At 40.6% G+C, this 14608-nt stretch overlaps 1 protein-coding gene and 1 long non-coding RNA gene across 2 annotated transcripts in view; one reads left to right on the top strand and one right to left on the bottom strand.

The window, feature by feature from the left end:
- The window catches only part of LOC310747408 (von Willebrand factor D and EGF domain-containing protein-like), a 211575-nt gene that overhangs the window by 11415 nt on the left and 185552 nt on the right, over positions 1-14608 (bottom strand). The window contains exon 29 of the mRNA XM_083581771.1: positions 2612-2709. Within this exon, the coding sequence (XP_083437897.1) occupies positions 2612-2709 (98 nt within the window). The remainder of the gene's footprint in view (positions 1-2611; positions 2710-14608) is intronic.
- Positions 1362-11655, top strand: LOC310748015. The gene is made up of 3 exons (XR_014541064.1): positions 1362-1439; positions 2625-2726; positions 11227-11655. It is a non-coding gene; the product is annotated as an uncharacterized lncRNA (long non-coding RNA).

The raw sequence follows: 14608 nt of genomic DNA, 5'->3' as shown, positions 1-14608 counted from the left end.
TTGTCTGCGCACCAGTCCCTGTTCAATCTCGCTGGAAAACATCAAATCCATGGCGCGAAAAAACTTCCTCGCGTCCTTCAGCATGTCACTATTCCCTGCCATCAGGGGGCGGACCCAGTCTCTCGCCCCCCCTTTGAGATGGCCAATCACAAACGCCACTCGCGATGCCTCATCGGGAAAGTCGTTAAACTGCAGTTCGAGAGCATACTGCATCTCTGTCCTAAAGGCTTGGTAGTTCCTGGGGTCCCCCCCAAACTTCTGCACCATTCCTGGCATCTTTCTTGCTAGTGTAGCGCCTTTTGCCTTTTCTGCATCCTGCGCCCTCCTTTCTTCTAGCCTCGCCGTTTGCATTGCTAGCTGGAGTTCCAAAACTCTGTACCTTTCTTCCAGAGTTGGACCTTCTCCAGCTCCTGCTGCTCCTCCGGCTCTGGCTGGGTTGCTCATGATGCCTCTCTGCACAAGCTGCTTTCAGGGACTGTCCGATTGCTGTGATGGGATGGTGAGCTGCTTGTGCGTAAAATCCTGATCCCTCAGAGTTTGGCTAAGTTCCCAAACCTCTGTCTGTGATGGAGCTCCTTAAGCATGGCTCCATCAATCGCTCGTTGAATCGGACAGTGGGCGTTTACGGAACTTCTTCCAGCATAAAAGCTCCTTAACGGAAACGCGTCTTCTGGACTCTCGGCGTGACAGTTTCCGCCGAGGAGTGGGTGTCCCTACGGGAGGTCCTGAAACCTCTCCACTGTTCTCGCTTGAAGTATCTCTGAGCCCTCCCTCCGACTCACTTTCCCTTGTAACTCCACTTCTCCCCCTGCTGGTCCCCTCCTCCGCTGAGTGGTCTCTCTCACCCTCCATAAGCCCTTTCACCTCCTTCGTCTCAGATGACAGTTCCCTGACAGAAAGTGTTGAACAATTCAAAGATACATGTTACCTACTCGCTCCTTGTCTCAAAAGTGCATGACCAAGGTGCTGAATTTTGTTTCCTCACAAATTTATCCAACACATGAACTGGGAACTGGTGTTATACCAATTAGCCCCAGACTCTAGCATCTACAGATACAGTGTGAATGTCTGCAGGGAGGAAGCCTTTGAACATTATAGTTACATACAAGGGTTCCAGGTCAGATGGAAGCTTTCACACATACATTTGTAAGCAAAAAGGCCCTCCTTGCAGACAGCCATGTTGAAAGTGTGGCTTCACCAATGCCTCCTCTCACGCTGGATGAACTTGGGAATAATATGCCTGATCAGGGCATTGAACACAGAGTTTTTGTGTATGTGACAAACTGCTAAATCCCAAGTGGTCAGAAGCTAGCATTAATATTAGGATTTAGGTGGATTATAATACCTGCTGCTATTTTTACTTTTCATTTTAGATGCCAATCCTGCACATGCTTACGAGGAAGATAATCTCACTGAAATTCAGCTGGACTTTGTTCAAAGTAAGCTGTGCTTAGGAATGGGCTGTAATCTTCTTTCTGGAACTGACTTCTGTTGATGACAAGATAAACTGAGCTAGTGACCACTGCAGTGACCCAGTAGCATGGCATTTCTCATATTCTAAAGCTTCTGCTAAAGCTTCTCCAAATTCTATTTACTGTGCAATGGTTCACTGATAGGAATAATGGATGCTCAGCATTTGATTTGATATTTTATACAAAGTACAGCACAGTTCCACTTCATTTGTGAATTGACAGATCTCATACTGCACATTTGCAATCATAGCAATGGTTTCGAAAACAAACCTGGTAATTTTGGTTTTGATATAACAGAAAGGTCAGTTCTCACTGTACCATGAAAAAAACTATATATAAAAACTTTTGAATTTAAACACACACAGACAATCAATCGCTTCAGTTTATCTCACTGAAATCTAGGATGTCAAAATAGGATATAAAATAGAGCACTTCAGAAAATGCAAGGTATATTTTCCCTGCTGGCTACACTTGACCAGTTTAAATAGTTTTTGTGCAGTCTGAAAATTACAATGAGTCTTGCTTCATCTTATCTGCATCTGCTGCATGCCAATGTCAATATAGAAGTTTTATTTTCCTGGGAGAATGTCACTGTCAATGAAATGCATCAATAACTGTAATTCTGAGTTTAAAGATGTGACTTCAGTTCCAGAATATTGAATGTGAAAAGGCTGTCATAGTGTATCGTACTACATTATCCAAACATAGTAGAAAACACTATGATTCTCTGCCCTGATGCTGAACGTATAGTCAAGCTTGATTCAGGAGATTTCATGTTATTGAAAGAGGCACACAAAGCCTGACTGGTTAAAATAAAAAATATTAAGAAGAAAAAACATGTAGGGAAACATGAAGGGTAGTATCCAGGGAAGTAGTTCTGCTAGTGCAAAGACTTCTGGCTGAACAGTGGAATGCCCCCCTCCCCTCCCTGTGCACACCCTAAATCTGTTCCAGGGTTTTCCCAGATCCTTGACAGGAGATCTGTGGAGGCTGAGGTGTGTGTGCCATTGCACACACATAAATCCTCATGCTAATGGAACTACAATGCTGGATACCATCCAAAATGTTTTGTTCATTCTGCAATAGTTCTTTCCCCATGTTATGAATAGGGGATCAACATTACAGAAGTACTACTGTACCTTCTTTCCACAGTTTGAACCACCATGCCCACTTCTACAGGCACAAACATTTGGCTTGACACATCTCCCTCCAAACTGGCATTTCAGCTCGCAAACAGCTGCAACAAAACAACTTGTAAGTATCATTTCTATTTAAACAACAGCAATTATATTAAACTATTCAGTTACATCAGATTTTGCATCATATTTCCTTCAGTTGCATCAGATTCGAAGTGGTTCCCGCCCTCCGCCCCCCATTTCACAGTTCTTCCAACCCTCAGAAGTCATCCACATGCTAACTCAGTGTGGATCAGATTTGGGGGCTTGATTGCACCTTTCAAATTTCAGGCAGTTGGAACTGGATGGTAAAAGCCGCCAATCCATGCTGTGTTCATCCAGTGATGTTGGTTTTCATATCACCAGCCCAGAGTCAGGCAGCCTGATCCAAGAACAGCAGCTGCCATGGGCTGGAAGAGTTTTGTGAAGAAGCTCCAAAAACCTATTAACATACTAAATCTGTACATAACTCTTTAGAGTGGTCTGTTTGAGTGGGCATTGTAAGGATAAAAAACTGAACCCCTCTAAGATTGTAGTCCCTTGTTCTGATGACATGAGAATACCATTCACTGAAAAGAAGGGGCAATCTCATTACAATTTGCTCTTCTAACATTGCACTGTTCACGTGAGTGGATTACTTGCACGAGCAGTTCTCTGCATGAGTTAGCCAACTGTGCAGCAAGGTCTGAGTTGACTAATGATTCTGCTCCTATAATAACTTTTTATTAAGGAGAGAGAACAATAACTTCTGTCAATGGGAGCTCTTCATTCCAAAGCCATTACATGCTTGCTTCTCATTGTCCTTGCCTATTATCTTGAACTAACAGAGAAAGGCAGAAGACTCTAATTTCTCCTCTTTAATAAATACGTAAGTATGGGGTTTGAGTTCCATTGGTGAATGGGGCCAGAGTGACCTTTTCAGTTCCAACAAAATAACATGGACACTTTAAGATAACCTACCTTGAAGAACTAACGACGACTTCTGTTTATAATACATTACCTTACAATGGAAGAGGAATTTCAAAACCCATTAATATAGATTATGCAGATGATGACAATGGCCCCGTATTGTAAATCTGAACCGTGCCCCTGCAACTACAGCAGCTGTGATCCTTGAAAAACTGGGCTCACCTAAATTCCATTAGTAGTATCAGTGGAAATTAAGCACTTCATTCTGTGCTTAACTCCAGAACTTTTTCAATGGGACTCTGAAACACCTTGGTTCTTCTGACTTAAACACTGTGCCTCATTGACCTGCCATGTTGCCAGAAAGCACCAGCTCACCTCCATGTCAAGGTCCTTCACAATCGCATTGGCTCAAAAGTCTCAGTTTTGCTTGTAAATGTTAGCCTGCAAGGTCTAACAAGGTGTGCAATCACCTTCTGTTGAGATGAACAAAGGAGTGCCCCACTCATTATACATTGGCTAATGCTTAATCTCTTCCATTTTCCTAAATCATAACCACATATAGATGGCACAGCACAGTGAAGAGGGATGCAGGGTCATGCATTCAGTCCTGCCTTCAAACTTCCACTGCCCCTCCCACCCACCTTGTTGCCATGTCTGCAGCACAATGCCTGCACCAAAGAGACTTTTCTAGGCAGAGAAGTTCCCTGGGCAATATAGAGCCCTGGGCAAACAACAATGTTGGGGACAGAAGGAACAGCAGAACCTTTGGAGCAGAGCTAAACATGCTGTATTTAGTTCCTTTCATCATGCTTGTCCCTTACATTGGCTCCCCCCCCCCCCAAAAAAAACTCAACAACTTTGGTTAATCTAATGGGTAGATCACTGCCAGTTTTTTTTATAGTGGGAGTAGATCACATTCTCTTGGGAGTTGGACATGCCTGCATTAGAGCAATGAGGCAGGAAGGCCCAAAGTCCTAGAATGACCTCTCAAGCCTGCCAATTTAAAAGAATTGGATTAAGTACCGCTGCTCTTTAACCTGGGATCGGACTGCCGGAGAAAAGGAACCGGCTAAGGACTGTTGCTATAAGAAGGTTAAAAAGTATCTTTAATGGACTTTGGCTACTCCCAACTTGAAACATTTATTTTGTTGCATTGTAAAGTTACTTACAGGACATTATTGACTGGGATCCCCTAGAAAGAGAAAAGAATAATTGGAAGGGACTAGGAAAACTTTTGTTTATTTTTTGAAGAGTGTGGGACTATTTTGAGAAGTAAAGAATTGACTCTACGCCCTCTAGAGGACTTACAAATTGTTTCAGCAACAAGTGGAGTTTAAAATCTGAGAACTTTTGTCTGATAGCTCAAGAGTGTGGGAATGACCTTGACTAAAAGACTTTGTTATGGCAGATGGTAAAGAGAAAGGGGATTCACAAGAAACAACCTTGAGATCTGGCAGACAATACAAAATTGACCCTTCCATGCAAAGAAGGGCTTCTGTAACAGGAGCCTCTGGAACTACAGTTGTCGCAAAGGCAAAAGTGAAAACAATGTCTACAGAAGAATCATTTGCTAAGGTACTGGAGAAAATAAATGACTCTTTGGAGGAACTAAAAAAGCAAGGTGCAGAAACTAAAGTACAAGTTGCAGAAACTAAAGTACAAGTTGCTGAAACAAATAAAAAAATTGAAGAAATCTCTGGGAAAATTGACTTAAATACAAAAAGTATAACTGACCTTGGGAACAAAGTGAACTCAAATGCAGAAGCAATTGGGAAATTATTGGAAGATTCATCTACAACACGAAAGATAGCCGAGGAAGCTAAGGAAATTGCAACTGCTGCGGAGGAAAAATTTCCACCAGTTTACAAGAAACTAGATGAGTATGAGCTGGCACTCTCTATGCAGGATATGCAACGTAAGGAGAGGAATCTAAGGATTAGACTTGTGCCGGAAAAGGAAGGAGACAACCTGGTGGACTATTTGACAAAAGAATTTTCTGATTTTTGGAAGCAGGAGTTGGAGAAAGAAGATTTTAAGATAGAAAGTGCATTTAGATTGGGAACAAGGCAGAGGAGGAATCGACCCAGAGATTGTCTTATAACTCTAAGATCAAAGGAGGAGCGAGATAAAATATTGAACCTGCATTACCAAACAACCCTTCGAATTGAAGACTTTCATATTGAGATCTTCAAAGACATTCCTAAGAGTATTTTGGACGCAAGAGGACACTATAAGGACCTGGTGATATTGCTGAAAAGGAACTACATACCATTCAGGTGGGAGTTTCCCCAAGGCTTGTCTTTTAAATACAAGGGGAAGAAGAGAAGAATAAAGACTGTGAGTGATAAAGACAAGTTCCTGGGAGAACACGAAGAAGACCTACAGAAAGAGACATTTCCAGGACAAGGGCATCCGTCACTGGACACGGACACGGTACCACCGACAGACGAGGAACAAAAACAGGGAGCTGTAGGAGGAAGGAGTAAATAATCCCACCATGGTTCTGCAACTTCTAACCTGGAATTGTAACGGTTTGAACATTCCCAGAAAGAGAAAAAATATATTTCACGCTTTAAAGAAAGACCAATTGGACTTGATTTGTCTACAAGAGACTCATGTGACAAGAGCACATAGAAAATTATTAATAAACAAAAGATTGGGACAGGAATTTATATCTTCAGACAGAGTAAAAAAGAGAGGAGTGGTGATCTATGCAAAAGAAAAATTGCAACCGAAACAAATTTTTAAAGATGATCAAGGAAGATATTTGGCAATTGAAATCCAATCCCAAGGAGAGAAGTATCTGATAGTGGGAATCTATGCACCAAATGAAGGGAAAGCTGAATTTTTTAAGAAGTTGCATGAAATTTTGATGGACCATATGGACTACAATTTAATTTTGATGGGAGATATGAATGGAGTAGTTTCAACAAATATGGACAAAGCACAAAGACAGGTAATAACAAAAGATGGAAGACTACCAAAGACTTTTTTCGAAATGACTGACAATATGGACTTGATTGACATTTGGAGAACAAAACACCCATTAGAAAGAGAGGGAACCTTCTTTTCTGAAGCCAAAATGACATGGACAAGGATTGACCAAATTTGGGTGACTAGCAGTATGGCGCCGAACATAAAGAAAGTAGAAATCTGCCCAAAAACTTTCTCCGACCACAATGCAGTAAAGATGGTGATGAGGCAAACAACAACTGGTTCCTTCAGATGGAGAATGAATGACACCTTACTCAGAGATGAGGAGATTTGCAAGAAGGCCCAAAAAACTTTGAAAGACTACTTTGAAATCAACTTAAGGTCTAAAGTAGAAAAAAGAATAGTATGGGACGCAAGCAAAGCCGTGATGAGAGGGTCTTTGATTCAGCAAAATACATTAAAGAAAAGAAAGCAAAACGAGAGGAAGGAGAGAATTTTGGAAAAGATAAAAGAAGGGGAAAAACAATTAAGATCGAAGCCAAAATCCCAAGAGATTTTAAGAGAAATTAAATTTCATCAAACACAATATATGGAACTGATGAATCAAGAATTAGAGTGGAAAATTAAACAAATGAGACAAAAGACTTTTGAATCTGCTGATAAATGTGGTAAGTTATTGGCTTGGCAAATAAAGAAGAGACAAAAACTCAACACGGTAACAAATATAGAGGTGGAAGGAAAGAATATAAGCAACCCAGCGGAAATTAGGAACTGTTTTCAGAACTACTTTAGACAACTCTACACACAAGGGCCGCAGAAAGAAATGGATATACAACAATTCCTCGAGAAAAATGGGCTGAAAAAGGTTTCGCAGGAAAGTAAAACAATTTTGAACCAGGAGATATCAGCACAAGAAATAGAAGATGCCATTCAAGGCATGACGCTGGGCAAATCCCCCGGGCCGGATGGACTGACTTCTAAATATTATAAAGTTTTGAAGGAAGGACTGATACAACCTTTGAAGGAAGTCTGTAATGAGATTATGGAGGGGAGAAGGGCACCTGATACGTGGAGTGAGGCCTATATCACACTTATACCAAAGACAGAGACTGAAAAGACTCAACTTAAAAATTACCGACCCATCTCGTTATTGAATGTGGATTATAAAATCTTTGCTGATATTTTAGCAAAGAGACTGAAAAGAGTTTTGATGGAGGAGATTCATGGGGACCAAGCGGGCTTTCTCCCGAAAAGGCATTTGTCGGACAATGTAAGGAATATAATTGACATTTTGGAAAAGTTGGAAGTGAATATAAACACTAAGGCGGTTTTGATTTTTGTGGACGCCAAGAAAGCCTTTGATAACATTTCTTGGAGTTTTATGTTGAAGAACCTCCGGGGGATGGGGGTAGGCCAAGGGTTTGAGAATGGTATAGGTGCAATATACTCTGAACAGAAAGCAAAATTAATTGTAAATAATGTGGTTACAGAAGAGTTCAAGATTGAAAAAGGGACACGTCAGGGGTGCCCTATCTCCCCACTACTTTTTATATCGGTCCTGGAGGTTTTGCTTAATATGATTAGGAGGGACCAGTTGGTTAAAGGGATTCAGGTCGGAGCTAAACAATATAAATTGAGAGCATTTGCAGATGATTTAGTACTTACATTGCAAGAGCCAGAAGCTAGCACGAAAAGAGTTTTGGAAATAATTCAAGAGTTTGGTCAAATGGCAGGATTTAAATTGAATAAGTCAAAGACAAAGGTTTTGGAGAAAAACTTGACACAGGTAGAAAAAGAAAGGTTTCAGAACGAGACAGGGTTGACTGTGGTCAAAAAAGTGAAATATTTGGGTATAAATATGACAGCTAAAAATGTGAATCTGTTTAAAGATAATTATGAAAAAACTTGGAGAGAAGTGAAAAAAGATTTGGAGATTTGGTCCAATTTAAAGCTTTCCTTGTTAGGCCGAATTGCAGTTATAAAAATGAATGTATTGCCAAGAATGTTGTTTTTGTTCCAAGCATTGCAAATAATGGATAAAGTGGATTGTTTCAAGAAGTGGCAAAAAGACATATCTAAATTTGTCTGGCAGGGCAAAAAGCCCAGAATTAAATTTAAGATATTAACGGATTCAAAGGAAAGAGGGGGGTTTGCCCTGCCAGACTTTAAATTGTACTATGAAGCGGCAGCTTTCTGCTGGCTGAAAGAATGGCTGCTTCTTGAAAACACAGACATTTTGGATTTGGAAGGTTTTAACAATATTTTTGGGTGGCATGCATATTTGTGGTATGACAAGGTTAAAGCACACAAAAGTTTTAAAAATCATATTGTCAGAAAAGCACTATTAAATGTCTGGGTTAGATATAAAGACTTGCTGGAAAATAAAACTCCAAGGTGGCTGTCGCCAATGGAAGCTAAAGCAGTTAAAAAGTTAAATATGGAGTCCAAGTGGCCAAGATACTGGGAAATTTTGGAAAAGGAAGGGGACAAACTGAGATTGCAGAGTTTTGAGAAATTAAAAGGGAAGGTGAGAGATTGGTTGCACTATCATCAAATAAATGAAGCGTTTAAACTGGACAGTAAAATTGGCTTCCAGGTGGAAAAATCAAAATTGGAGACAGAACTGTTAGAACCCAGTACTAAGAACTTGTCAAAAATGTACAATTTGCTGCTGAAATGGAATACACAAGATGAAACGGTTAAATCAGCCATGATTAAATGGGCTCAGGACATTGGTCATAATATTTTGTTTGCTGATTGGGAAAAGTTGTGGACCACCGGGATGAAATTTACGGCATGTAATGCCTTAAGAGAAAATATTATGAAAATGATATATAGGTGGTACATAACCCCAGTCAAGCTTGCAAAGATTTACCATTTGCCTGACAATAAATGTTGGAAATGTAAAGAAACTGAAGGTACATTTTTTCATCTTTGGTGGACTTGCCCGAAGATTAAGGCATTCTGGGAAATGATCTATAATGAACTTAAAAAGGTATTTAAATATACTTTCTCCAAGAAACCAGAGGCCTTTCTCTTAGGTATTGTCGGCCAAGGGGTGTTAAAGACGGATATAACTTTCTTTATGTATGCTACAACAGCAGCTAGAATACTCATTGCGAAGTACTGGAAGACGCAAGAGCTACCCACACTGGAAGAATGGCAGATGAAGGTGATAGACTACATGGGCTTGGCAGAAATGACGAGCAGAATCCGAAACCAGGGAAGAGAAGCAGCGCAAGAAGAATGGAAAAAATTCAAGGACTATTTAAAGAAATATTACAAAGTTAATGAAAGTTAGAATGATGTTGGATTGGAAAGTAAATGGTTACTATTAGCAATGGTTAAGACAAGGAGAATAAGGAAGATTAGTCTAAATTTAAATTAAAATAAGGGAAGATTTGCTGAGTAATCGATAAGAATTTGGAATACAGAAAGGGGAGGCATGAGGAAGTCGGGGAAGATAGGATATGAAATTAGGATATGAAATGATACATGTTTTTTGTTTTGTTTTTGTTTTTGTATGTTTATGTTTGTTGTATTGTGTTTATATGGAAAAATAAAAATATTATTAAAAAAAAAAAGAATGACCTCTCAAGTATTACTGCATCACACCCACCTAGATTGAAGACTCCCCCTTCTGTCAAGAAGAAAATGACAATCAATGGCTGGTGGGCCATGTTTGGATAGAAGATCACAAGCAAATATGGATTAGATTGGGTTACACCCCTGGCACAAATCTGTAAACTATCTGCATAATCCCCTGAATTCTCTAGACAGATGATTAGGAAAGAGCACTGCAGCATACAATCCACCTTCTATACAGGATGAAATGAGTTTGCTTTAGTTCATCTAGTCTAATGTGATAAATAACCTTTCGAAATATCACCACTTTGTAAAAATAAATAAACAGGATTATGAAGTGTTTATAAGTAATATAGTTCACCATTTCAAGCTTGTCTGGACATATAATTTATTTTCTAATGTTGGCAAGCTATTTTATTAATCTAAAAGATATATCAGTTCATTAAAGTTATGCATCATATCACTTGTGTGACTGACCCCTGCTTCTGTTTGAGTGGTATTCCGCTAAAACCCAGCTATGTTTCCCGCCTTCATAAAAGTTAAGGCAACAGGACTGCTGATTTCAAGCCAGTTTTCTCCTCTCCTAATTAGCAGTGTGTGCTCCTATGACATTGTTTTGGCAGAGAAAAAAGAGAACAGCCAATTCATAAGGCACTAGTCCAAGAACACACATGTCATGTTATTATTTTAATTAGATCTCAGGAGCTGAAATTTCTGTAATTTCTTTTTAAACAACAAAATCTTTCCTAGCAGCGAACTTATTGGCTATACTGATTATAGCCAATGTTGTTTTGATACAATGTTATTTGAATTGCCTGTCTGTGTGGCAAAGATACCAGAAGTCACTAGCAAAATACTGTCTCTCTCTCTCTCTCTCTCTTAAATTGTGTGGTACAATAAAGTTATAGATTTGATACTGGGTCTGTATTCACACACCAGTTTATTCCCTTTCCCCAACCTTTTTCAGCTGTTAATTTCCACATGATAGTTGAGTTTTCACACAATGTAAAAACCATGTTTGGAAATACAGTGCAAGTTTAGCACTAATTTCTATGTTATTTGCAGGTGCATTTTTTTCTGGAAGCAAATAACATGGAAATGGGCACTAAATTTGAGCTATATTCCCCATGCCTCCTCCCCCTCCCTTTCAGGAATTGGCAGTGATACCTCAGAAGGCAGGTGAGCAAAGATACCCTACCTGTACCACCAGAACCAACCGCTGCTGCTGAAAGGTGACCAACTTCTACCATTGTGTGCCACTGAATAGGAAAAGTGGAATTCAAGGTCATTACCAGAATGTGTCATGAACCAGAGATAGCCTTCCAGGGAACAACTGCACAAGCCACTGTTGTGCGGAACTGAGGCGTATTTGCAGTTCTCATCCAAATGAGCAGGGCAGAGGAAAATCTTACACACCCTTGCAAGTTGCTTAGCCAAGATGGCATTATCCTTATCCATATATCCATCCTATTCTGCTAGCTATCACTACTTATCTTGCGATGATCATTGTCTGGAATCCGAAGAAGTGCTTTAGCCCATGTAGGAGCTTTCATTACTTTCTTGCTTGGACAGCTGAACCTAGTGCCCTAACACAAACTGCTTTTCAACATCCTCTCAGCTCCAACAGTTTGTGATTCAAAGACCCGCCCCCCCCCTCCGCACTTGGGGATAAGAAAGACACAAGGACACAGTATATTAGGTTAATGGGCTAGAAAAGGCCACAACTTTATTGATTACAGCATGTGAGAGGTATTGGCTTAGGCACTGGATAAACAGCAGAGCTTGACTCCACCCCCTCAGGGAGGGGTGAGTGTCACAAGGGTTAACCACCAGTCGGGGGAGCCTGTTGATGCAAATACAAGTGTAAGCTCTCCCCTGATGTCACCGGGGGTCGTGCCATGGTCCCCAGCCACTAGCAGGGCATCGGACAGGATCCACAACCACCGGATTCCTTTAACAGAATACCCATAAAGTGAAGGAGTAGGCGATGGCCACACCCTGCCCTTCCATACACCAACAACACATTCCAATGCCAACCGCCACCTGAGCCAAAGAGGCTTGCCGCCAATACCCTCACAGCTGCAACCAATCCCTAAGGCTTCTGATGATGTCGGCCAGCCATATATCATTGCCATGATCTGAAAGATGAACACCGTCATCCCAGACTGACCGGGGAGCATGGCGTGGCAGCAATGACGGCAAGCAGGGGCCAGAACACCCCCTGCGAAGCACGGGAACGGCTCCAGATCACAACCCCTCGGCTCCAGGAGGAGGAGAGGCTTTGTCGTGTAGCGTAAGTTTCTACCTGGAAAATGCAAGTCTCAAGCTGCCTTTAGTGTATGGAACTAACTCCATAGACAGTTGATTCCTAGTCATTATGCTACTGTACATGTTTTTGTTTTTTTTTAAAAAATAGTAATGTTTATGAACATCAGCGGTATAAAAGACTGTTGCTAAAAATAGAATTTTTGTTCACACAGAGATAAGAAAGCCTTTCCCCACCACACCTGAACTTGTACATTTTCCAGCAGCATGTGGCTGGTTACTCTTGTATCCAGAATGATAGACTACATAAACGTTTGGTCTCATACAGCATTTCTTGAGCTCTGATTAGAATTTGCTGGTTTGTACACAGATGGATACCTTGCACCTGCGATAAGCCTTCTGTTTCTTAAGAGCTCAGAGGAAGGCAGAAGACCACAGGTGCAACTTGGACCACTGCAGTGATGCAATAACAGGGAAAATAAATCACCAGTCCATTTAAGAGTTCTAAGGGATACAGAAGCTCTATGCCAGATGGAATATGTCAACCTGGTTGTATAGAATTAGATGCTTACAGGGAGCGGAGCTGTTTATCGTATTACAGAAGTAATGTAATAGAATTCTGAGATGTAAGACATTGGATGCACAAAAACGGACCAGGAGAAACTCCACTGCCTAGAAGATGTAATAAAACAATAGGCATTACATTATATCAAAGAACTATCTTGCACATGAGGTGAGGAAATTAAATGAGCTAATGGGGCACAGTATGTTAAAGGGAAGAATAACTAGCAAAAAAATAATAATTCAGTACTCAAGTAGAACACACTCCCATTCTACCCCACGTATTATTGCAAGGAGAGTTAAAACATTTCAGAAGAAAATTGGAATGGAAATCAGACGATAATAACATAGCTGGGGTTTAAATGAATATTTCATAAATGCATTTACAAGGAACATCAAACCACTAAACACTAACAATGACACAGGCATTATCCTCTATCGTCTTGGCAAGGAGTGCTGTTTAATAAGCCAAGTTTGTGCTGAAATTATAATCAATAAATGCACCATACTATATAAAAAAATTTCCCCGTGTGCTTAAAAGAACAGAGCAGTAATTTTCATGCAAATAACAACCTTTGTTGAGAATGTTACCTTCCTTGTATAAATGGAATAGAAAATCTGGAAGCAAGAGTATAAAAGTGATAGAGGCAGCAAAAGGTTCATAAAATTATGAAGCTGCTGATTTGACATGCGAATGGAAGGAAACTGTTCCTGAAGGGCAAATGAGAAAGCTAGTGTGTGTTCAATAATATTATATTAGAACAGATGATAACCAGCATAAATGACAGGGAGGTCAGTGAAGAGGATTTCCCCATTATTTCAGCTTCATTCATTTTTCTAATTAATTCCTAGGATGTTTCCAAACACAGCAGTTTGCAGTGTCAGACACAGCGAATGAGTGCCCTCAGCAGCTGCATACCGAATGAGGACCCCCATGCTGATATTTGCCAGTCCAAAGGGACTGGAATCATTATTGGCAATACAACCATGGCAGTGTCAAGTCAGCCACTGCTGTGCCAAGCCTTTTTCATTAAAAAAAAAAGCCTCTTTGGAAATTGGAAAATGAACTGTGAACTGCAGCAATTGGAAGATGTAGCTGTTGATTTTAGAAGAGGAGGGTCTTAACCTGACATTGGAAAGAATCAATGGATTACATGAAGAGCTCCCACACACCCACCTCCATAATCTGAACACTTGTCCAGGCAAGCCTCAAAGGCCAGGCTTCCAAGATGAACACCAGCCTGGCAAACCTAGATACTTCATACTGCTTGCCAGTTACGGAAGCTGATGTGTATACAACTCCCAATGGTCACTATGCATGAAGAAGGCTCCAAGGCTCTTGATTTCACACACAGCCTACTAGACACTGCACATTCAGTTTCTCACCACAGTGAATCCCATACTTAGGTCATGGAATTCCTGGTTTAAGTTCTGGAATCCTTAACTCTCATTGAATCAGTCCACATGGCTTGGTGGCCCATAGGACCACGTGTGGTTTGTAATGGAGTAGGTGCTAAATGTGATGGAGGAGATGCTAAATATCTAAGCAACTAGATAGTCTTTTTTCTCAGGTATCCCCCTATGGACCCTTTATTCAACATTTGAGGCCTTTACCATAAGAAGCTTAGTGGACATATATTAGGAAATCTTGGTGCCCACTCTGTGGAAAACCTTCTAAAGAGGTGCATCAGAATCCAGCACTTTTAT

Source organism: Podarcis filfolensis (genome assembly GCF_964270895.1).
Source record: "Podarcis filfolensis genome assembly, chromosome: 1".
In the NCBI taxonomy this organism is placed as follows: Eukaryota; Metazoa; Chordata; class Lepidosauria; order Squamata; family Lacertidae; genus Podarcis; species Podarcis filfolensis.
The sequence above is the reverse complement of the archived record's forward strand: the minus strand, read 5'-3'. Positions and strand labels throughout refer to the sequence as shown.